The 25,076-nt window shown below is 48.9% G+C and overlaps 2 protein-coding genes across 2 annotated transcripts; one reads left to right on the top strand and one right to left on the bottom strand.

Moving 5' to 3' along the window:
• Positions 1-2,060: 2,060 nt before the first annotated feature.
• FCMR (Fc fragment of IgM receptor) lies at positions 2,061-19,538 on the top strand. The gene is made up of 8 exons (XM_021682510.2): positions 2,061-2,227; positions 9,575-9,910; positions 10,658-10,789; positions 11,773-11,995; positions 13,838-13,968; positions 14,314-14,469; positions 14,755-14,813; positions 17,092-19,538. The coding sequence occupies exons 1-8, from the start codon at positions 2,191-2,193 to the stop codon at positions 17,266-17,268; spliced, it is 1,251 nt and encodes a 416-aa protein (XP_021538185.1). The 5' UTR covers positions 2,061-2,190; the 3' UTR covers positions 17,269-19,538.
• On the bottom strand, positions 19,094-23,404 carry IL24 (interleukin 24). Its single transcript, XM_021682845.1, has 6 exons — positions 23,396-23,404; positions 22,907-23,074; positions 21,651-21,713; positions 20,597-20,755; positions 20,065-20,139; positions 19,094-19,177 (listed from the first exon to the last, which is right to left on the bottom strand). The coding sequence occupies exons 1-6, from the start codon at positions 23,402-23,404 to the stop codon at positions 19,094-19,096; spliced, it is 558 nt and encodes a 185-aa protein (XP_021538520.1).
• Between the last annotated feature and the right edge of the window lie 1,672 nt (positions 23,405-25,076).

Raw genomic sequence — 25,076 nt, 5'->3', positions numbered from 1 at the left:
CACACACGTTCACACAGGCAGCATGTTCACACCCACCCACCACACACACCCCGCACACACTCGCACACTCACAACCACACATTCACACATCACATCACGCATGTTCACACACGTAGCATGTTTACACCCACATGCCACGCACACACCACACACATTCACACACTCACAACCATATGCCACCCATTCACACTCACATCACACACATTCACACACTCAGCCACACACCACATAATCACACCTCACATGCCACACACACCTCGTTACACCACACATCATACACTCACACACTAACATGTCACACATGACACATTCCCATGCCCTTCCTCACACTGTCCCACATGGCACGTACTTCACACACAGTCACACATCACAGTCATCTATCACTCATCACTCACATGCTGCACACCCACATTTACACACTCACAACCACTCACACACTACACATTCACACACACACACTCTCATGCCCACTGTCACACACATGTGTCACATTCACTCATTTATTCTCTCTCTCTCCAAGCCAGTCCCAGGCCTTGAGCCCAGCAAATGGCAGAGCCCCAGAGTGGGACAGCTGTGGAGAATTGGGAAGAGCCCTCCAAGTAGGGAAGGGTGGAGGCTGACCAGAACCAAGACCTCTGGTGGTCACTCACTCTAACCACAGGCCTCAGGCCTGTCCTCTGCCACCTTGGCCCAGTTCGTGGTTGGAGGAAATCAGAACCACAGCGGTTCGGTGCTGGTGGAAACGCAGGCAGGGGTGGGCAGGGCAGGCTGCCTGCCCACACACATTTCCTCTGCACCTGCTCTGGGCCTCACATGCGACTTCCACTGCGGATGTTGTCTTTTTGTGTTTTGGAGAGCATGTGACAAACCTGGTGTGTAGGGGCCAGTGGGGAGCAGTGTGCGCAGGATCACTGACAAGCCTTCCCAGAAAGGGGGTGGAAATAGCCTCAGGCCTCCGTGGGCTCAAGAGGCTGCAGCACCTGGAGGTGGGGATGCTGGGAAGCCACCTAAAATGTAACCATCAGGAATGAAGCCCTGAGGATCCCCTCCTAAGGAACAGCCCCAGGCATCTCCACAACAAAATGCCCTTCAACCACCTCTGTGACCATGGCTTCTGCCGGTCCTCATGAAAGCCCTGTGATATATGCAGGGCAGGAACCATTCCTATTTATCAATGAGAAAACTGAGGCCCTAGGCAAGCACCAAACCAGGACCAGAACCCACATCTTTTGACTGGATCCCAAAGCTCTTTCTGTGATACCTCGTGACTGAGGGCCTCAGCATTTCTCTATCCTCCATCAGGTACTGGACCTCCCCTCATGGTCCCTTGGGGGCTTGAAGGCTAGCTCTGCCAGGATGTGTGACTTAGGCACTGTCACATCATCTTCTGGCATGCACCTGTGGTCACTGGGTGGTGGCCTGGGCCCCCGCCAGAAGGCAACACCTTTAGGAGCATAGCTGGGGGATATGAGGGGTGGTGGATATAAGGTTCTGGGTAAACTGGGGTTAATTAAGATTCCAGGAACAATGACCTGCAGGAGGGAATGCCAGGCTCATCTAGTCCCACCTTTATTTTCTAGATAAAGAGATCTAGGCTTAGAGAAAGGGAGTGAATTTCTCAAAACCTATGGTTAGTAGTCCCACATAGTAGGTGCTCAAAATTATTTGTCAAATAAATTCAAGGGCTACAACCAGCATCTTCTGACTTCAGGCCTAAGCTTCTATCCATACGGTTTTCCCCAGATGGAGAAAATTGGTGATAAGTCTCTTTTGTCCTGAAGGCAGGGATAAAGCAAGGGACTCTGGCTCGGAAGTTAATGAACATACATAAAGCATGGAGGACCCTCCAAGAAAAAGTGCTCAAGGCAAAGAAATATCATGCCTGAGAGTTTCTAATAGTTTTTAGGAGCTGCCTAGAAGCCCTTTGAACCCTGGTGACCCATTCGTACTCAACATAACATGTTTTCTTAATTCCTAACTTCCGCTGTGGTTTGCTGGTATTTTCTTTTTTAGTCTAAGACTAGTTAGCAAACAAGACAAGATGTCATTTCCTCATTTTCAAGCCTTGTTCCTCCTGGGGCCAGAAATCTCTTTCAAGCTCCAGATTGTAAAGGTTTCCTGGGTGAGCAGTGGGTCTCTCTGCTCCCGTCTCCAGGGGCTCGTGGATGGGACCTTGCTCTGAAAGGAACCATGGACCTCTGGCTTTGGTCACTTTGCTTCCTGCCAGGTAAGTGCCATAGGAAAACACCCCACACATCTTATGAGGTTCGGATTGGCCACAGGTAGGGGAGTTGCGGACCATCTCTAGCTCTGCTGTTCCTGGACGGATTTAGTTGCAGACCAGTACCTAGGGCAGGATAAGGATGGAGACCATGTGAAGTTTGGGACGCCCTCCCCACTCTCTGCTAGTGCCCCTCTCCCCACTCCAGACACATCTGTGGGGGGCTCAGATGTTGACTCATGAGGGCTGAAGGTGTCACCTCTCCTAGACATATTAGCCTGATAATGGGGGATCTTAAAGCAAGTGCCTCCAAATTCCTTTCTTCCTACCTCTACATTCTCTTTCTTTGGGTCTCTTTCACTGCTGATTTTCAACTTCAATTTTAAATGAAGACTCCCTCATCCATTCAGTAACCCTAATCCATTTCCCAAGTTCCATATCTCAATTTACAGCTTTCTTCTGGGAACCCCCACTTCAATATCCCACCAGGATCTGAAATGCAACATGCCTAATACCTTACTTCAATTTCCTCATTGGTCCCCATCAAATCAGGTACTCCATCCATCTTAACTATCTCTGATATCAGCTGCAGAATGCAGAATGGTTTTTTGTTTGTTTGTTTGTTTGTTTGTTTTTTTACCACCTCTTCCCATTTATCCCCATCCAGGCTTTGAACCAATCAATGGCCAATTCTTGTAGTTTCTGGATTAGTATTACCAGAATGAACAACAGTGGCAGTCTCTACTAGAGAGGTTAACAGAGGGAATGGAAAGGAAGAGAACACAGTCATCCCATAACTATCTTTCCCACTTCCTCCAACCTGACCCACCTGCAGCTCCAGATTACTCTTTCTAATGCTTGACTCTAACCACAGGATCGCCCTTCCCAGCAAACTTCAAAGGCTCCCACTGCCTACAAACTCGTCCCTTGTGCTCCCCTTTTATTCTCTGAGCTTACCACACTCCCCTGAACTTCCCTAACCTCCAGCCAAAGAGGATTCCTCCTTGAACATGTGCTACACCTTTTTGCCACCATGTTCTTCCTCATGCCATTCCTTCTGCTAGGATCATCCTTCCTCTTACCTCCACCTTTTATCCTTCAAAGTCCACCTCGGCCTCCACCTCCTTCTTATAACACCTTCCAGAGCCCATCTTCTGCATCCCCATAGCTGACCTTATTCTGCTTTATATTGTGACTTGGCATATATTCCCTTCATTTTGTTGATTAAATGATAAGCTCCTTGAGGGTCAAAATTATTTTTTTATTCATATTTGCTTTCCTCCTGATAGCCTGAATATGGAAGAAAGTCAAATATTTTTTGAGTTGATGATTAAAAAGTCGTAAAAGTCCAAGGAAATGCAGCTTTAATGAAATGTCAGACTCTGTGAGAGGTAGTAGGACTTATGTGAACACAGTGGATGGGTAACTAAACTTAGGCCTGAGAGGAGAGAGGGGTTGGGTGGTGGTAGAAGATCTCTAGGAGTGAAGGGTACTTAAATTGTACCGCTAAAGTCTGACCTGAGCAATACCACCATTCTAGCTGGGCCAGAGGAATCCCTGCTCTGGGTCCCATCCTTCTCCATTTGTGACCTTCCCCACAGGGTGAGGAGTTCATAGACCCAAGGAGATTGTCCACCTCAAGCCCCCACACAAGTCCCCTCTTCTAGACCTCAAGTTCCCTGTCCAAATGACTCTGGGCCCACTTTTAATGACTGTGTGAACCTCTATCCTGGGTCTTTTATCCTAGTCTTCTAATTCTATAAAAGAGTGCCACAGGTGACTGTTCGGAATGATATGAGTGGAGCTAATATGTAGAAGCTGGGTTATCTGTCATGGACATACCAGGACCCTTGTGGTATGGGCAGGAGACAGGGATGAGAAAAGAAGGGAGAGGGGACAGAGGCTAGGGATGTGGGGAACATTCTTTCCACATAGAAATGATTTACAGTGGACATCTAAGGAGTATGTGAATTTGCCAAGACAGTTCATTAGTTTGATTTATAACTTTAAAATACCTAGACATATGATATTTGGGCCTTTATTTGTATTTCTGCTTCGGGTTGTACAAATGTTGGGGTGGTCCTGGTTCCCAGGAACCAGTGCATGGGGCCCCAGCCATAGACCACATTGCCTGGAGCCCTAGATGAGGTTCCATAATAAAGCAAGGCAGAATTACATGATATAGACTTTCAAATCTTTTTTTTACCTTGACCCCCAAAATAATAATACATACACTTGATGTTGTGACCCAGTCCATGCATGCGCGTGCGTGCGCGCACGCGCACACACACACACACACACTCTTAAAATTTATTCTTGATTTTTTAATATAATATGGGAATGAGTTTTGGACTTCAGCAGTTGGATAGATGCTGATGTAATCTTCTGAAACAGGAAAAGCTTAAAAGGAATAGGTTTTGGAAGAGAAATCAAGAATTCTTTTGTTGTTGTTGTTTGTCTATTTGTTTTGCTATTGTAAGTTTGAAATACATCTTAGACATTCAAGTAGAGTCCACGTGGAGATATCAGAAAGGCGATTCTAGAGCTCAGAGGTACAGACAAGACTGGAGATAAATGTTCTAGTGAAATCTACATAGAGTTAGCATTACAAGCCATGGGCGTAAATGAGCTAGTGTGGGGAGAGTGAGGGAAGACCAAGAAGAGAACCGGTCCAAGTTCCAAGCCCCAAGCCCTGGGGCAGCCCAACATTGCGAGTTGGATAGAGAAGGAGAAGAAAGTAAGGAAATTGAAAAGGAGCAGTCATTGAGAGTGTGGTGTCAGGGAAAGCCACAGGACGTTAGCGTTTCAAGGTGGGAGGGCTCAGTTCCCTCAAATGCTGCCAAGAGGCAAGTAAATGAAGACAAAGACACCAAATGTAAGGAAGATTTGGGGGAAAAAAGGAAATTTGGGGAAAAAAGGAAATTTTTGCTGACCTGGACCACAGTTCTAGTTGAATGTTGGAAACAAAATTCTGACAGGTGTAGGTGGAACAGGAAGTGGGAGGTGTGGAAGTGGATTCCATGATCATGATGACTTGTTTGAGAAAGAGAATGGAAGAGGGGTGGCAGAGGAAGGGGAGGCAAAAAGTAAACAGAGGGCTTTTTCAACACGGGCAATATCAGAGCAGGTGTGTAAACCACGGCAATGCCAGCAAAGAAGAGACCAATTGCCCAGGGAGGAGAAAGGGACAGCTGTACCGGAGAAGTTCTCAAGAAGGTGAGCAGGACGGACTCAGGACACAGGAGGAGGGACTGGCTTTTGGGAGAAGGGACTCTCCATTCCTTTTTTTTTTAAATTATGTTATGTTAGTCACCATAGAGTACATCATTAGTTTTTGATGTAGTGTTCCATGATTCATTATTTGTGTATAACACCCAGTGCTCATTACAACACGTGCCCTCCTTAATACCCATCACCAGGCTAACCCATCCCCCCACCCCTCTCCCCTCCGAAACCCTCAGTTTGTTTCCCAGAGTCCACAGTCTCTCATGGTTCATGTCCCTCTCTGATCCCCCCCCCTTCAGTTTTCCCTTCCTTCCCCTAATGTCCTCCGTGCTCCTCCTTATGTTCCACATATGGGGACACTCCATTCCTTGTGACAGGACAAAGAGCAGATGGCCAGCCCGGACACACATGTTGGCATATGTGGGGGTGGGAAGTTGAGTTGGACGTTTCTCATCCTTTTTTAAAAATTCACACTCCAGGGGCGCCTGGGTGGCTCAGTCGGTTAAGCGACTGCCTTCGGCTCAGGTCATGATCCTGGAGTCCCGGGATCGAGTCCCGCATCGGGCTCCCTGCTTGGCGGGGAGTCTGCTTCTCCCTCTGACCCTCCTCCCTCTCATGCTCTCTGTCTCAAATAAATAAATAAATAAATAAAAATTAAAAAAAATAAAAATTCACACTCCATCTGACAAACATAAAAATCTCAGGCCAACTTCCTCTTCCACACATAATTCTGCTGCAACTTGAGTTGACAGGGCGCTCATCACCTGGAAAACCATGGCTACACAAAATCCAAAGTCTGTCTCCAGAGCACAGCCCCAGCCAAGGCCTTGTGGGCATTTACCATGCTTTTCATCATGGAAATTATGTGTTTTTTCCCCATGCTCCAAATATATATATGTATATTTATTTATAATTTATATCTATAATTTATATCTATTTATAATATTATATATTTATATCCAATTATATGTTGAGAGTGACTTTTTAAAGCACATATATCCCTGTCCCCTACCATCACCACTGAAAAGCAAGTCACCAACTTAGAGATCAATGTCGCTTACTGAGTAGCCTCTCTAAAATACCAATATTAAGCAGGGTGGGTCCTTTAGTCACCTCTTCCACCCCTCCCATTAGTTCCCAGAATCATTTGGAAATATAGCTATATAGTTCAGAATTGCAAAAATTCAAGGACACCTAGGATGTTTATTTTAAAATGCAGGTCCACAGGCCCCACCCTAGATAGATGTAACCACCATGACAAAAGGGAAGATCAGGTCATCTGCAGCTGAGTTAGTTCCTCCAAAATGAATCTTATGCACACTGTGCATAAGTTCTATTTTTTTAAAAGATTTTATTGACTGATTGATTGATTGATTCATTCATTCATTCATTTATGAGAGAGAAAGAGAGAGAACGAGCAGGGGGTGGGTAGGTGCAGAGGGAGAAGCAGACTCCCGGCTGAGCAGGGAGCCCGATGCAGGGCTCAATCCCAGGACCCTGAGATGATGACCCAAGCCAAAGGCAGACGCTTAACCGACTGAGCCACCCAGGCACCCCTGTGCATAAGTTTGAAACCAGGAGATTATGTCTGTCTTTTCTCTCTTTGAGAAATCTGCTTTTCTAAGCTTTGGGTGTGGGTTAGAAGCTACTATGAACTCCAAGGAGAGCTGGGGTCTGGTCATTTCACATCTCACCAACTCGTGCTTCCCTGGGACCAGAGCTCAGTGTATCCAGCAGCTTTTCTTGTGTTTCATCCATTCAGAGTTTGCACAGTAAGGATGCCTTAGTCTGTTCCGGCTGCTTCAATAAAATACCATAGACAGTGTGACTTAAACAATAGACATTCATTTTTCACAGTCCTGGAAACTAGAAACCCAAGATCAAGGTGCCGGCAAACATTGCCCTTGGTCAGGGTCCTCTTCCTGGCTGACAGACAGCCGCCATCTCCTTGGGTGCTCATACGGCCTCTTCTTGTGTCCATGGAGGGAATGAGGACACTGATCCCATTATGAGGGCTCCACTAACCTCATCTAACCCTGATTACTTCCCAAAGGCCCCAGCTCCTACTACCATCACATTGAAGGTTAGGGCTTCAAACCATGAATTCTAGTGGGACACAAACATGCAGCCCATAACAGAGGATCTGGGTAAACCACGGCTTTTCCAGAAGCTCATCCCTGAGCAGAGTGAGGTCACTGGAGGTGTCTGAATAGGTGGTGGCCCCCCTCTGCTCTATCTTGCCCCCGCCCACATTGTAACATCTTGCTCTTGGGAAAGCAGCATTCACTCTCCTTTCTGGCTGGGTTGGTCCAAAAATACAAGTTCACTGGCAGGTGCTGGGCCTCACACACAGGTGCGGGATGTCTGGTCACACAGGGTAATTCCCCCACCCCCTTGATCAGGTTTTTCTCTTTTGAATGGGTCACCCTTCCATTGCCATGTTCTAGTCATGAGGCTGCCTCACACGCCTCAGTTTCCAACAGCTTGGAAGCAGCATTGGATTACTTGTGTGAGGGTCCCCATGGCAGATATTATGGGTCTGGCTGGCCCCCCTGCTTCTCCTTACCATTTAACACCAACTACACTCTTAGATTTGAACATGCTCCTATAACTGCTTCCCTTCCTGCCCCTCTTCCCCACCTCACATCCCAGGGTTGCTTCAACCTCTTCACTGTTATCCACGTTCTCCCCTCTCTCTGGAATGTCCTCCCCAGCTCTCTCTGCTCATCCAGAAACCTCAAGCCCTGCTTCTTTCCTTGACTCTCCTCATTTTACTAAACTCTTTGGAGCTATTCTTAATGTGTGGTCAGTGAATGAATTTCAAGAAATTTGTCAACTCCTCTCTGCCCCACGAACATTCCATGTTCTCTCTCTTATCCTGGCCTCTTTGGGGGCTGTACTCACTGCCTGGAAGAGTCTTTCCTCTGGCACCCAAGTCCCCTGGCCCCAATCCAACACACACATTTCACCCTATGCCCCTCTTCCCAGAAATATGTGGACACTTATTGGGACCCACTTAGTTGATATTTAATCTTACTTGGACTTACCCTCTCCTCCAGCTGACTCAACTGCATTAGACCTGTCTTCTCTCAGCCAAAGCATAAGCTTTTTGATTTCAGGGACTCATGAACCATGTATTCCTCCATGCTTCACACCCTCTCCCACACACATACAATGTGCACACACCTGTGCAAACATGCACGCACACTCACACACACCCTTGGGTTCCATCTATGTTCCCTACTCCAGTGAAGATGATCATCATTCTCTCAGCTGCCTTCCATGCCCAGTCTTTCAGGTCACAACTGAGACATCCTTTCTTCCAGAAACCCTTCCTCAAACTACACCATCCCTCTGTAACAACATGGATCTGGTGTCTCTGCTCACTGCTTCCAAGGAATGCTGTGTATCTCCATGGTGGGGTTTATTACACTGTGCTGGGGCTATAGTGACTGGCCATTTGTACTGCCCACTAAATGATTCATTCTGTGCATGGAGGGATGCCAGCTACCTTCCTGCCACATGAAAGGCATTCAATAAGGGCTTGGGGTTTTTTTTTGTTGTTGTTTTTTAATGATTTAACAAATGAAACCGAGGGTGAACAGTCTACTTGGCTGAGTGGATCTGAGCAAAACAAAACTAGACAGAAAACCTCTTGCAGCAAAATCGCACTGTGCCTCCCAACACCACACTGAAGTCACTTGGGCACCATGTGCTATTTGGGGTCACTATGGCATAGCATCTCTCCTTGGCGTGGGGCAGTAATTTGGCTATATTCTTAGGGGGTTGGTGTCTGGGATCTTATGGGTTTGGGTTTGAATGAGGTTGAAGGTTATGTTAAGGCTTAGGCTGGGAGAGGTCTGGCTGGGAGCCAGCCTCCGGCCAAAGGGACCAGGGCATAGAGTGGGCTGAGGACATACATAGGGTTAGGGATGAGAGCAGGCGGAGGGTGAGGCCAGCGCTAGACAGCAGGAGAGGGCCGAGGCTGAGGGCCAGCTGAGGCTTGGTCTGATGATGGAGATGGGGTTGGAGCTAGGGATGAGTGTGAGGCTGGGCTGGAAAGAGGGCTGGCGTGGGGGATGTGGTTGGGAATGGGGCTTCCTCTATATTAACTCCCTCTCCCTGCAGTGGCTGGGGCTGTGAGGATCCTCCCCGAAGTAAAGATGGAGGGCATGCTGGGTGGATCCGTTACCATTGAGTGCCCGCTTCCTCAAATGCATATGAGGCTCTATCTGTGCCGGGAAATGGCCGAATCTGGAGGATGTGCCACCGTGGTGTCCAACAAGAACTTTGTCAAGGAAGAATACAAGCACCGCGTCACCCTGAAGCCTTGTCCAGATAAGAATTTGTTCCTAGTAGAGGTGACAGAGCTAGCCAAGAGTGACAGTGGAGTCTATGCCTGTGGGACAGGCATGAACACAGACCGAGGCAAGACCCAACTAGTCACGCTGACTGTCTACAGTGGTAGGTGCTCCAGGCTCAGTGCACCCAGCAAATGTCTCCACCCGGAAAGGCTGGGACAACCACTGAACTATAGCAGTCCTCCAGACTCTCATGCTATTGCCATGTTAGCCAGTCCAAAGATCATTGGGATTTACATAGTTGAAACCTCACAGTCCCCCAAATTTCCTGTCCAAACCATTTGAAAGGAACAAGATTCTGAAACAAGATAAGCACTCTTCTTGTGTTGGACTGATTCCATCCTACCCAAGGCCTGAGGGGAGTGGGGGTTTAAGATTGAGGAGAGGCTCTGAGACAGGCGGAAATTAGAAGCAAAGGGACATAATTGTCCTACATAGTTGTCCCATGAGAAATATCAGGGATAACTCTAAAGGAAAGACAGTCATTTTTCAAGCCACATCTGTAGGCCAAACTTGGTACTTTATAATCGGATCCTTTCCGTATGTCTTCTCCCAAATCCCACCTTTCTCCATTCCTCCACTGACATTCCTAACTCAAATGCAGCACTAATCCCACAGCCTAGAATCCCAGTGGTGGCTAGTGCGAAGGTTGGCTGAGTGAAGGTGAAAGAATGTTTATTTCGGGGAAGTCTCCAGCCCATTTTTTTTTCTGCTCTTCCTGGTGGACCCTGCCCTCATCCCCTGGCTGCCATCCACCCTGGCTGGGTCGTCTTCAACTCCTACTAACATCCCTTCCCCAGGTCTCAGTCTGCTCTTAGAGCCCACCAGTGTATTCCCCTTGCCTCCATAGAGTATGAGCCATTCTGGGAAGAGGAGCCGATGCCCGAGCCTCCACCTTGGCTTCATCGATTTCTACGCATGCCGGTGCCCCCTTGGCTCCAGATGCCTGCGCATGACAGTTCTTTTGAATTCATACATAAAGGTCAGTTCACCAAAGCTAGGGCAGGGCAGGAGGTGGGAGAGATGATGTAGCATTGTGACAGTGGAGGAGGGGGGATGTGTTCAGTTCATCGAATGGTTGGCAGAACACAGCTGAGTCTCAGATGTGTATTTCCCTGTCTTGGGAGAGGGTACCTCCCTGAGATTAGCATCCTATGTCCTTCAAGCCCCTCCTAAAGCCTTGCCGACTTGGCACTAATTGCAGGACTTACACATCACCACCAGGTGGCACCACAAGTAATGAGGTTTGTGCTCCATTCACCAAAAAACTTAGCTTTTTTATGAATGACTTGTGGAAAGCAAGACTGGGCAGACCTTTTCCAGCCAGAGGTCCTTATGCCGCCTGTTCCCCATAGGGCTGTCTACATTTGCTGGAATACTGTGATTTTAACAATTCTATTTTGCAATAAAAAGACTGATGATTATACTTATGGTACCTTTACTTTCCTATATCCTTTTCCTGTTTTAAATGCATTTTGACATGCAATATTTCCCTCACATCCTCACATCTATCTTGTGAGGTAGATACATTAATCGAACAATTGTCACACTAGAGGACTTTGCTGGGTGCCAAGAGGGATAGTGTAACTGAGTGTACCGTATACCCAAGGTTGTGACTGATGGGTGTGGGCTGGAGGAGAATAGACAAGCACAGAAATACAGCATAAAGCAGCGTGGGGATGGAATTACAAACAGGGTTTTCTCCATGCTCAGAGGAGGATGAGTGGGAAGCTCTCTGCCTGGGAAATCAGAGAAGGCTTCCTGGAGGAAATGGCATTTTGAAGCAAATATATATAGAATTCACTAGGTGTAGAGGACATGCTAAGAAAGCATTTCAGGCCATGAGGACTGCAAGTACAGAGTCTAGGTAAAGGGAAAGAGTTGTTCAGGAAAGAGAGGGTGACCCAATCCTGCTAGAGACTAGAGTGTATAGAAAAAGTCACTTTTTTCTGCTATCTCCTGCAGTTACCACACCAGCTGAAAGGACGGAGGCCCCTCCAGAAATCCACTCCTCCTCCACCACCCCAATCTCTCACCACCTTCGAGTTTCCAGGGCATCTTCAGTAGCAGCTGCCAAGCCCCCAACCTTCCTGCCATCCACCACAGCCTCAAAGACCTCAGCTCCGGAGAGGCTGCTTAGACCCCAGACAGCCAGCTACAACTACCACACCAGGCTTCATAGGCAGAGGTAAGGGGTCTCCACCATCCAGGATGGGCTAGAGGTCAGGCAAAGTAGCCTAAAGTTAGGAGATCCACTGAAGTCTTCCCGCAACATTTGCCAACAGAGACCCTTCTTGTCTCTAGGCCACTGTGTACTATACTACCTGAGTGTAGCACATTAGCTCATTAGTCCAATGACAAGAATACACTTGGCAATGTCCCAGCAGGAGATCCTGTAGAAATGACACCCAAATCTTTAAGTCACTCAGCATTCACTCAGATCTGCTTTGATGGGGAACTAAATAAGAATAAAACTAACGATGAAACACTTAACTATTCAAATTAGTTTCACCTGTTTTCTTTTGCTTTTTCAGTGTGGCTACTAGGAAATTTAAAATTACATGTGTAACATTGTATTTCTATTGGACAGCACTGCTCTAAAGGGTGGGGGACACCCAGAAAAGTGCTGCAGTGGACCACTAGGGCATTAGAGCAGACTTCCAAAGAAAATCTATAAGAATTGGAATTAATTTTGCCTAAGCAAAGACAAGCATGTTGATGAACAAAGGGACCTCCAACATCATTTGGGTTTTATAGATGAGGAACTGAGGTCATGAGAACTATGTGTTTTCAAGTAGAACCAGGACTCCTGATTCCTAGTTCAGTAGACTACACCAGCCTTCCAGTGGAGAAGAATTCAAGTCAATTCAACCAACATTTTCTTTTTCTTTTTTTTTTTTTTTTAAGATTTTATTTATTTATTAGACAGAGAGAGAGAGCGAGAGCAGGAACACAAGCAGGGGGAGTGGGAGAGGGAGAAGCAGGCTTCCCACAGAGCAGGGAGCCTGATGCGGGGCTTGATCCCAGGACCCTGGGATCATGACCTGAGCTGAAGGCAGATGCTTAAGGACTGAGCCACCCAGGCGCCCCTCTTTTTCTTTTAAAAGATTTATTTATTTGAGAGAGAGCTCAAACGGGAGGGGCAGAGAGAAGGAGAAATAATCTCAAGCAGACTCCATGCTAAGCACTGAGCCTTCTGGGGGCTCACTCTCACAACCCTGAGATCATGACCCAAGCTGAAACCCAGAGTCAGAAGTTTAACTGACTGTGCCACCCAGGTGTCCCTCAACCAACATTTTCTCAGTTTCCATTTTCTGCCAGGCATTGTGCTCTGTCCTGAAAAATTAAGAAAGATGAAAACATGCAATATCCAAGTCTTCTCTTACTAATGCAAGTCTGACTGTGATAAGGGTTGTAACCTGTATAAACACAAGAACTGAGGACAGTGAGAAAAAATTGATTCTAGTTTGCCATGCTTGCAGAAGAAAAGAGAACTGATGTACTGACACTTTAAGGAAAGTAAAATTTTAATCTCTAGAGAAAATGGAGGGAAGACCTTCTAAGCAGAGGGCACCTCATGAGAGAAACATCTTTTCCATAGTTACAAGAAACTGAACTTGTTTCATATTTGCACTCATCTTGTAGAGAAGCTGAGATGCAGTCAGAAGGGGAACTGACATTTACTGATTGCTTCTTGGGCCAGGTGCTTTCACTTCTTTGTACCTACAATTTTATTTCATCCTTGAACAGTTCTGTGAGATAGGCTTTACTATACTCATTTCCTTAGAAATGAGGCTCAGCGAGGTTCAGAGACTGATTCAAGATCACACAGCCAGTAGAAAGCTGAATCTGAATTTGAATCCGGATTTCGTTATTCCATAGACCAAGGCTCTTTGGGGGCGGGGGGCGGGGGATTTTGTTAACAAAGGGACAAACCTCTGCCATCTCCAAAAAAGTTGGCTACTCGGGAGTGCTGCCTTAAACCTCCCTCCCTCACAGACCTCTTCCTTCCCTCTCCTTCCTTCCTCAGAGCCTTTCACCAGGACCCCGTGCCTGGGTTGGAAGACCAAGGATTTCACATCCTGGTGCCCACCACCCTGGCCCTCATCCTGCTGGCACTGCTGGGACTGTTGATGAAAAGGGTCATTCAGAGGAGGAAAGGTGAGCGGCTGGGGGCTCAGGGAGAGGTGAGCATTCAGACTCCGCTGGAACCTCCCTCCTCCCACCCCCCAAAGGAAACTCGGGAGCTTCAGATAAGCAGCCTGGGGCATGAGAACCGTGGGAGGGGGTCAACGGTCTGGAAATGGGGACGAGGAGGGCGGCCCTTCGGTCTTCAGTGTTGGGCAAGGCTGTGCCTCATACATTCGGAGCACCTCCACTGCAGCCCTGGCCAAGCCCCCGAGGAGGGAGACAGCCTGTAGTTTCCCTACAGGGACCCGAGGGCGGGGTCAGTGGCCACAGGCCCCTGACGCCTTTCTCCTCTTTCCCCGCGGCTTTGCCGGGCAGCCCTCGAGAGGCGGGTCCGCCGAGCGGCCGTGAGGATGCGCGCCCTGGAGGCGTCCCAGCGCCCCCCGCTGCATCGGCCCCGCGCGTCCCAGCCGCCGCGCTCCCAGAACATCTACAGCGCCTGCCCGCGGCGCGATCCGGCGGCGGACACGGAGGGTGAGCCGGAGGCGGGGCACGCCAGGGACGGCGGGCGGGGCGGGGACAGCCGGAGGGGAGGGGCGGGGCGGGGGCAGGGCCGAGAGGGACTGTGGGCGCGCTGCAGCCGCAGAAACTGCGCGGACGCCGAGGCAGCGCACGAGCCCGGCGCCTCCAGGAATGCCCCGCGCCTCGGCGCCCGCTCCGCCTCCTTAGGGCTTCCGGCGTGTCGGGGTGGGCCGGGGGCGGGTCGGGGGCGGACCGGACCGCGGCCACGCCCTCACCTCCATCTCCATGTCTCCTTAGGTGACGGGGAGGTACCTCTCCCAGGCCCGCGAGCGTCGGCGCCCCCTGTCGCTCCGCAGGTAGGCTCCGCCCCGCCCCTTATTGGCAGCCGCGGCCGGAAGGGCGGCCCTACACCTGGGCTTGGCCGGGGGGGGTGGGGCAGTTCCTGGGGCTGCCCGTTAGCCGGAGGGCACGGCTTTCCCAGCAGCTCCTGGGCCCGGAGTCTGGGAAGACGTTGTGTCAGTTTCCTCCTCTGAGGGTGTCGGTGGACTGAGTTGCCCAACAATTGTGGTAGACTTCGTTACCTGGCTTCTAGCCAAGCATTACTGTGGGATAAATGGGCACTCAGTAGTGGCGATGGATGGCAACTCTACCACACGGGAGGACTTTCATGTGAAAGAGCTGCGATTTCCAGGAGGTCTTAAGGGATTGGAATCTACCCAGTTTTACCTTAATATGAGGGAGAACTTTCTAGTAAACTCTGTAGGATGAGAGGAGGTACTTTGCCCAACGCTGGAGGTAGTAAGCCTGGCCTAGAGGATGACTTGGCAGACAGATGTGAAGATACAGATAGGATTCAACCCTTGGGTGAGGAGGATCCCTCTGGAAATCTGTGAATGGACATAGGGAGCTCCTGTGTCTATGGATGGCCATTGGCAGATGGGTAAAAAGTATTTAAACTGTCCATTTTTGTTTATCCAAATTAAGAGAAACTATTTTATTCTCTAAAGTAGCTCACAGTAGTTAAAAACTACTACTACTATTGCCTCAGAAACCAGGAAAAAACTAAGTGTGGTGAATGTTCTTGTTTTAATTAGGGTGTAGGCGAAGCTAATGCAACAGACCCTAAACCACAGGGCTCACAAGATGGAAGCCTATTTTCCTCCCAAGTTAAAGCAGGGGGCCAGGAAGAGGTGGCCAAAGCCACCAGGTCATCCAGGGACTCAAACACCTTCTGTCTTGTTGCTCCACTATCCTCTGGAGTCTCGCCTGGTCCACCGTCAATGCTCAGTCACCAGCACTAGGTCTCCATTCCAGCCCCTAAGAGAAAGTGAAAGGTGCTTCTTTAAGACCATGACCCTGAGGTTTCACACATCCCTTCCAGTCACATCCCATTGGCCATAACTTAGTCATGTAACCACACCTATCTTCAAGGGAGACTGAGAAATGGACTTCCTAACTGGGCAATTGTGTGCCTTTCTAAAAAGGGACAGTGATACCCAGTAACAAGTAACAGCTCTGCCACAGTCGCCTCCAGCTTCCTGACCTTGCCCTCACACACCCCTGCTAGAGAAGGTTCACGGTGGCTTAGGTATGGTCCGGCAGCACCATCTACCTTTCCACCAGCCCTTTCCTCTTGAACTTCCCTGCTACCACACACACCCTCACCTGAGCCTGTACCTTGCTCAAATCTTACTCTTCCTCCCTGCTTGAAACTCTCATTTGCACTCTTAGGGACAAAAATCTTGACTGAACCAGTCCACCACAAGGTGTGTATGGTTAATAGCTCAATATTTTGGCTTTCATAGGGAGCATCTTGATTTTTCAAGCAGAATAAATTACTCTTAGCTGATGAACTGTAACAAGCAGTAGGAGACATATTTTTGAAACAAATTGCAGCTCATTCCCTCTCTGGTAAAGTTCACGAAGTAATAGTTCCTTTCCATGAGTGAGCCTTCCTGAGTGCCTACTATATTCATGGGGTTGGACTTATAGTTCTTGGCACTTGTATTTCAATAGGTGACTCTCCCTACTGAAGCCTTCTTGGGTGGATGTTATACTAATTGTGCAGTGTTGGAATCATGGCATAGGCCTGTCCTCCCAAGAACTGACCCATCCTGAAGGCACTTGATCCTGAAGTTTCTTTCCGGGGAAGAGGAGCACCACTGTGCCCAAGTGGCCTCCTGCCTTCCTCCTCTTCCCTACCCCTTCCTGGAATGTACTGTTATGCCACATCATAGCCTCTCTGAGTCCTTACAGAGGTGCAGGGGATGACTCACCCTGCTTCTGAATAACTCCCTAAAAAGATGCATATTTATTCCACAAGTCATACCATCTAATCCCAGAGGGGAAACTCCTCTGGCAGCTGAGTCCCCTTCAGACCCATGCTTAGCCACGTAACTTTAGCCTGAGCCCCATTTAAGGCATTTCCTGCCCACGTTAGATCGAAGTGGTTTCCAGTTATCTGCGGTGAGACGCCACCCTGAAACTGCCCAAGGCTGAGCCACTTATGTGTCTTTGCCTTCTAGAAATTGGCAACCATGCACATACCCCCTATTGCCCACTGTGGAAATCTATTTGGAGAGATACTAAAATCACCCTCCCCAGATCCAGTGATGCTTCTTTGGTTGTTCCCAGGTGTCTGAAGCTCTCTGGCTCCATGCCCCATCTCTGAAGACCAGCTGTGAATATGTGAGTCTCTACCACAAGCCTGCTGCCAAAGTGGAGGACACTGATTCAGATGACTATGTCAATATTCCCTGCCTGACTCACCTATCCAGCTGTCCCCCAGGACCCAGACCTTGGTGCCAATGAGTCCTGTCTAGCTGCTGGTTTCCGATACTTGCTCTGTTTTCAGAGTCCTCATTACCTCTCACACCAACCTCAAGTCTCATTCCTGTCTCTCCTGAGAATAGCTCAGTAACCCCTTGCAGCTCTTCTTGCACACCTCTACAGCCCCCTGTGGTTTTCAAGTGGGCTCTGGGCATGCAGAGCATTTGTCCCAGCGCCACCTGCTTCTTCTCCAAGCCATGGGATTTGCAGAGTGTCTCATCACAGGGTCCTTGCTGCCCTGGCTCTAGACTCATGGCATCAGGCTGGAGCATAGACATAGGTGTTGCTTCAGGAGACTTTCTCAGGCATGGGCGTCACACCAATAGAAGGCCCCTGGACCTTCTAACGAAGATATGAAATGCCCCTGGCAACATCTTTGCCCTGATCTTGAGGCTGGCTCTCACTAGTGCGCTTCTATTCATCTTGAGTCCTATGGTAAGGACATTTTTTTTATATGATGAAAGGTTGTAAATTTTCAGAACCATGCTTGTTAGTGTTAGTGATTATATGTATATATTCCTAAATCCTCTATACAGTCTCCCTCGCTTGATGTACATAAGTACATTGACCCCAGTGTCTCCCCTCTTTTAAAAATAGGATAGCTTGTATCGTCTCCTTATCTTCCTTCCATGGCTTAGCACTGATATTTGTGCACTTAATGTTGGTCTGTTTTGACCATCCCAAACCGTTACATCTGTCTGCGTTCAGAAATGCCCCCTCATCTCTGCCAGGTAACTTCTGGCAATGTAGGGGAGGAAAGTGGCTTCTTGGAGGGCCAGGTGTTCTGCAATAGCACTTATGTCATGAAAGGAGAGATATCCCCCCTCCTACATACACCTTCTCTTAAATTTTCTGGGCAAGGGCATAGGCAGGTGTTACATCTTTGGACTGAAGTCAACTACAAAGTTCAGCCGTAGCTTGAGACTAAAGAACACCCAGTCTTGCTATTCAGAAGAAGACCTTTCTGGATGCATAACTCAGCCTTACTGGGCACTTGCCCACACTTAGGAAGAAGAGGCTGCCAGAATTGATTTCCCTGCTTCTTATTAGCAGGGAGTGTCATTGAAGATTGGACAGGAGTATGATGACACCATTAGCAGTGTCAGCTTGACAACGGCACCCTCTCCAGCGGCAGAGAAGAATGAGTAGTATAAGAAAGGAGGGCCCCCAAGGAGAAGGGATGGTAAGAATAGGATGGGGAGAAATGAAATGCGTAGTGAGCCTGCTTTGTGCCGGGCACTTAACCTTCATCGTATCTTCTATCATTTACATTCCAAACTGATGCCGTCGCCTCCACTCCAATGCTGTGCTCCTGCAGATCTCATGGCAATATGGTTTCTATGCCCTGAAGTGCAACTTCATATCCCAACACCCCTCATTGTTCCTCAATCATTCAAAGACAGACAAAAAATCCAGTTTATTAAGCATTTACTGAGCACTCATCCACTGCCCCACACCAGATGTCATGCATTGTGGAGGATAAAAAAGAAGCATGGGGCACTGTCCCTGCTGCCTACACAGAACTTACAGTCTGACAAATAAATATGGCATCAGTTAAAACACTGACAGGAATTAAATAGAGTTGTAATAAATACAGAAATCTACTTTGTAGATTATTCACAGCATCCAAGAGAACCTTCCATGACTGTCTTTTGGGGCCACTTAAAGAATGAAGTCTTTGAGGATAAGCCTGGCCAAGAAAGAAATCCATCGTCAAGGGTGTGAAGTGCCCAGAGAACATCACAGGAAGGGATACGGCACATTTGAAATGACATGGAGAACAAGAAGTGTATCCTGGTCTCTGCATTCAGAACTGGTAGAATTTCTCCATCCAGGTCAAGAGAATGTCCACTTCTCCAAAGGCTTTGGTTTGGGCTGCTTGTATGTCCAACTAAAGAGAGAGGAGAGTTGAAGATCTACCATATTAGCCACAAGAATAGGTTTCCTTCCCACCCATGGCTCCTGGAGCTGGCTGTCCCCGCTCTGGGATGGCCTCTGATGAGCGCACCCACCCATCACTTGTTCCTTCGCAGGGTTGGGGGAGGCAGTGAGGACCAATGGACCAGTGAGTAGCAGTGGGTAAGGAGCAAGGGAAAAGCATCTGGAGTTCCTGATAACAAGAACTATAGAGCCCCAGTGCAGGGTGGATTTTGCCACCTCCTGAGTCTACTATGCAGATGAAGAATCCGAGATCCAGTTGGCCCCCTTCCTCTGTATATGATTACTCTTCACCATTTATTTTTAGGATGATATATCTGTTCCTCAAAAAAATGATCAAAATCATATATTTTTTGTAGGGGGTCTGTGGATTAAATTTGGATTTTCTTTGCTGTCTTTATTTGGGAGACAGTAATATATTTTCCCATACTTTTTTCCTCACAAACTAGACCATTTAAGCATTACGGAAAATACTGCGGATAGGTAGCTTGTGTTTGGGGTAGGGGGCGCACCTCAGACTCCCAATTGCCCAGCTCAAATATTCATAAAACTTTCACAGGGTAAGTCCTTAATAATGAAATCATCTTGTAGGGAAATAGAAAAGCGTTTTAATATGAAAACTGGCACAAAGATGGACCACGTAGTTTGTGGAGCTCGTGCAAAGTGGATGATAATTGATGCAAATATCCCTGTGCTTGTGCAAAGTTAGGTGGCTTCGGGGCACGCCTGGTGGGGTCACCTGCAGTGCATTCTGCATGAGGTCTCCGAGGCACCCTCGTGTGATGGTTCAGGCTAGTCTACTGGTGGGTAGGCGAGCTCTCGAATCCTGGCCTTGATTACCTGCTGAAATGCTCTCTGGAACAGCAGAAACCGCCGGCGCGCACTCTCACTGGTGGAAAACATCTCCTTTTCCTGCTGGATAATAGAAAAAAAATTGTGCCAAGTGTTGTGTAGCAGCAGAGGCAAGCCCCCTCCACTCCCTCCTAGTGATGCCAGACGGGTTCCCCCAGGCCAGCTCTGAATCCCACATTCTCAAGGTAGCCACTGCTGAACTCCCACTGGCTGTGGGGGCTGACTCCTTTCATTTTCACAGCAATCTGGCCACGTAGGGGTGATTATCTACATTTTATAGGTAAGAAAAATGAAGCTCAGAGAGGTTGACTGCTTTGCAGAGGGTTATCCAGCTGGTTAGAAGCAGACCTGAACTTGAATCCAGAACTACAAGGTCCAGATTCCAGAGCCTGTGCTCTTTCCCATGACAGCATCGAATCCCTGTCATGAATAAAAGCCAGGACTGGAGAAGGAGAGGGAAGATGTCTTCTCAAAGCATGTCATTTCCCGTGGGCCCCGGTCACAGCGTTGTTAGACTCACACTGGGTTGTAGTTTTGACGCGATGACAAAAAAGTTGTTGGCCAGAGTAGAGAATGACTTCCGGATCCTGGAGTCAGCTGCCTTATCCAGAGAGTTTTTGAAAACAGTATTCAGGTAGAACTTCAGCAGGGCACGGATGAGGTAACAGCTCTCGGTGTCCTGGGGAGGATCTGGGTTACCGCAGAGCTGAACCCTCTGCCCACCTTGACCTGGCATGAACAACCCACATGCCACACGAGGCAAGATAAGCACATAGAGAAAGAGATCTTCTAGGAGATGCTGATAAACATTAGATCTGAAGGAGCCTTCAGGGGCACGCAGAGCGGCACCTTTGGTTGACTGGAGGAACCGCAGACCCAGAGAGGATAGACACAGAGCCAGTCAGTGGCAGACACAGACCTAGGTCCCAGGAGTCCTGGTTCCCCATCTGTTTAATGTTCTTTCCTCTACACCACATGGCCTCTCTAATAGCTGTGTGTGTGTGTGTGTGTGTGTGTGTGTGTGTGTGTGTGTGTGTGTGGCGGGGGTGGGTGATGGACCCTGGAAAGCACCCGACATTTGGTGGTCCAGAGTTGAGAGTCCAGGGAAAGAACTGGAAAGAGAAGTGAGAAAAGGAAACTACACTCTGGAACACAGGGATTGCACTCGAGCTCCCTTGAGCACCAGAGTGAAGTTCAGTGCCTTGCAGGGATCAGGGCTCAGTACATGTGCTGTCTGACTGCCTAGCTGGGTGAGGGGACGACAGTAATGGGTGAGAAAGAGGGATGCGAACCAATGAGACCTAAGCAGATGTGGAATCTTGGCAACTCTGGCTAAATGGAGAAAGATGCTTGTGAGCCTCAATCCGCACCACCCTCCATGCCACCACACACACATACCCACGTAACCTGGACACAAGGGTGATGACCCAGACATTGACTTCTCTGGCTCACTGCCCAGCCCTGTCCTGCGTAGGCTCAGTCTGTGCAGAAGTGGTCTCTATCAGCCTCCCCTAGACCACCCATAGAAGACAAGCCACCAGAGAGAGGCATAGTCTTTCCCAATGTCTGATTACCGAGACGTTCTGCAGAACCTCCTTCCGAAGCAGCCGGACACTGGTGATGTTATCCTTAGCTTGCTTTGGGAATAGAAAGAAAAGATGTGTCCAGCTTGATGCGCAGCACAGAAATCAACCTTACAAATACATGCTGGCCCCCAAATCTATCCAGTCTGAGATCTCAGAGGCCAAAGGAACCAAGGGAGGACCCAGAAAGGTCTGAGCTGAGGTGGCCCCTCGGGTGAGGATACAAGTTTCCAGCCGCAGAAATCACTAAGCTTAACCCCCAGAGGCAGATGGAATTCCAGGAGCTCTCCAAGCCTTGATGGGGGACCCGTTTGATTCCTTTGGTCAGGAGGAAATAAGCCTATTTGGTTTAAGAATGACTAGGGGCAGGGTTTTGCCTCCATATTCTTTGGGGGTTGGTGTGGGGTGGGGGTTGCATCTCTGAGTTGCCTCTTGCCCTTGGAGCTTCTCCTGCAACCAGCCATATCCTCCAATTCTCAGATTGTATTCAAAGCATCTTTGTGAGAAAAGAGCTTTAGAGCTCATTTTCCCACCTCCTCAATGTGCAAACAAGGAAACTGATGGGGGAGGGGTTTTGTGCCTGGTTGCAAGGTCAAGATCACACCTAGATGTCCTGTCCCCAGTGCCTGGTTTCAAGGTCAAGATCACACCTAGATGTCCTGTCCCCAGTCCAGCACTCTCCCCTCCCCCAGGCCACCTCACTAAGCTCCCTCTTTCTGCCCCAAATCTGAATCATTGTTTAAGGAGTGCATTTGCCAGTGTGAGTACTGGACCTGGAGTACATTCAGGACCCGGAGAAATTCTCGGTCACATTTCACCAGCTGCCCCCTCCCACCTTGGCATTAGCATTCTTTTTACCATTAGCTAAAGCCTTGGCAGGTGGGAACAGACTAGCAGGAGCCTGGCAAAGCAGTTGGTGAAAACTCCAGTGGGTCTCAAAGCAGTTCCCATGACTTCTTGGTGGAGTCCCATGTCCCCACCCCTTGCACGTAGTTGAAACCCAGATGAATCAGGCCCCCTTCTTTATTCCCGTTAGGCTAATTTATTTTCCTAGAGATTGACCGCATCTTTCTGAGCCTCTGTTTCCTCATGTGCAAGAGGGAATGTGCACTTGTGATGCCTCTGATTTCATAAAGTTATCATACAGGAAAATAATTAGCGAGTTGCAAAGGGCTTCATAATCATAAAATAGTCTCCTGCACTCACAGGAAGCCCCGCAGCTGGGTCCAGAACACCACTTCACTCACCACAATGTCCTTCATGGCCCGGAAGGCCTCCCACAGTTCCTGGAGAACTACTCCCTCCACTCGGCAGGGTCCGAACTGGAACTCTTGGCCCTGGACCCCTGGCACCTGGCTCCAGAGAAGCAGCACCAGACTCAGGAAGAGGAGGGTAGTCTGCCCTGGAAAGCCCATCTGCAGCAAAGGAAAGACCAAGAGGATCCTGCTGGAAGAAAGGGAGGCATCCCACTGAGGTAGGTCTTCTGCCCTGCCAGTAGCATACCCAGAATAATGCTCCTTGGCTCTCCCTCAGCCACCTTCAGGGACACACAGATGTGAAGTCAGAGACCAGGGTAAGTTCCCAGTTTAGAATATTGCAAACATGTGGCCTTGCTGGGGTGTGCTGGGGTGGGGCTCAGGTCTTTCTGCCCCTCCATCTCATACCCGCTGGTCTCGTGTCTCTCTGAGCTTCCCCACCTTGCCTACCCACGTCCCCCACACCCAAAACCTCCATACTTGCTCCATGACAATTCTCTCCAGCCAACAACTGGCCAGTCAGAATTTAACCAAGAAGGGTGAAGAAATGGGGGGGGGGGGGGGGTTAAAGGGCCAAAAAAAATGTGTAAAACATCCTCCAAACTTGGGAGTATAGGGACCTTAACTAGGCATTTGCTTGTCTGAGCTCCACCCTTGGGCAGGTCTTTTCTCCTCCCCCAGGAGAAGACCATCCTGACTCCTCATCACAAGGGAGCCCAGGGATTAGTCCTGACCCTTGGGAGGGGCCCAGACAGTACTCTACCACCTCAACTGACCAACTCACCCCTGACTCAAAGAATTAACTTTTCAGGTAACTGAACAAGAGGGAGGAATCAGATTTCCAGGTGAATCACCTTTAAAACCTCCCACTAAAGCACCAGTGGATGACTGTCTGAAGGGGCCCCAAGCTAGGGGATGGTAACCCATTATCTGTTTGTCACACCCATGTGCAGAGAGTTCCTTCTCCCTGCTTTCTTTGCCCTTTGCTTTCCTTCCTTCCTCCCTCCCTCCCTCCCTCCCTTCCACAAACATTTAAGAACCTGTCTCACTCTGGGCACTGGTCTCACACCCGAAGCCACTCAGTTCCAGCCCTAGCCTGGGCAGGAAGGTGGGAGAAGACCTGTCCCTGGAATGACTGCCAACACACGGGCCAGAGGGTGCAGGATAAGTGCCCAATAGCCTCTGTCACGTAGCTCGGTGCCTCACTGTCTCCCTCGGAGCCTTTTCATTCTGTTCCTTCAAATGCCACAGCCTTTACAGCCTCTCTTGAAAATGCATCTCTGGGCCTCATAATCCTTCCAGCCTTCCTTCCGTCCAGCCCACATCCTTCTTGGTGTTAAAGTGGAGAACGCAGCTCCTCATCCAGCCCTCTGGCTCCAGTTCCCGACGAGGAAGCGGGCCAGTGCTTCGAAGCAAAGTACTCCTGCACCTCCCATCACTCACCTCAGGTCCTGCAAGGGATGCTTGAGGGCTTGGTGTTCAGGGGTGGCTGGCTCCTGTTTATGGAGGGGCAAGTTGGACAGGCACCTTCACCATTCACCGATCAGGGGTGTAACCGTGGGTGCAAGGTTCTCCTCCCAGCAATGAAAGCTGTTTCAAAAGTAAAGATGTACAGGCTAGCAAGGCTTTGTGGAGATCATATATATATATGGGGGCTGGGGGGAGGGGCAAGGAAGGGGGGAGGTGGAGAAAGGGAAATTGGTCATGCTTTCCTGGAGAATTACTTCACTGCCTACTCACCCTTCACTTGAAGACAATGGGGCATTGGTGAGCTGAGGTGAGCTGAGGCCTTGAGCTGAGTTCTGGTTATGCCACCAGCTCTGTGAACAGAGGCAAGTCTCCCAGCTACCCTGAGGCTCAGTTTCTGCATCTATAAAATGAAAACAAACAGAAAACCGCCCCACCTCCCCCAAAAGGCAGGTGCAAGGAGCAAATGGGAAAATGACACAGTGCTTTGTAAACTCTATACACATGTGAATACATTATTGCTGTACAGAGTACCCCAGTCTCCTTACTCCAAAATCATTCAATAATTATGCCCTATTAATGGGGGGACAGTGACCTGGAGACTCAGGATAGCTCACCTGTACTTCTGTGATAGCTCAGGGCCCAGGATTTTAGAGTATTTCCTCACATGCAGCCACCAAAGGCCCCATCTCAG

The sequence above is a fragment of the Neomonachus schauinslandi genome, chromosome 6, assembly GCF_002201575.2.
Source record: "Neomonachus schauinslandi chromosome 6, ASM220157v2, whole genome shotgun sequence".
NCBI lineage: Eukaryota > Metazoa > Chordata > Mammalia > Carnivora > Phocidae > Neomonachus > Neomonachus schauinslandi.
Note: the sequence above shows the minus strand (reverse complement) of the source record. Positions and strands in the feature narration are given on the sequence as shown.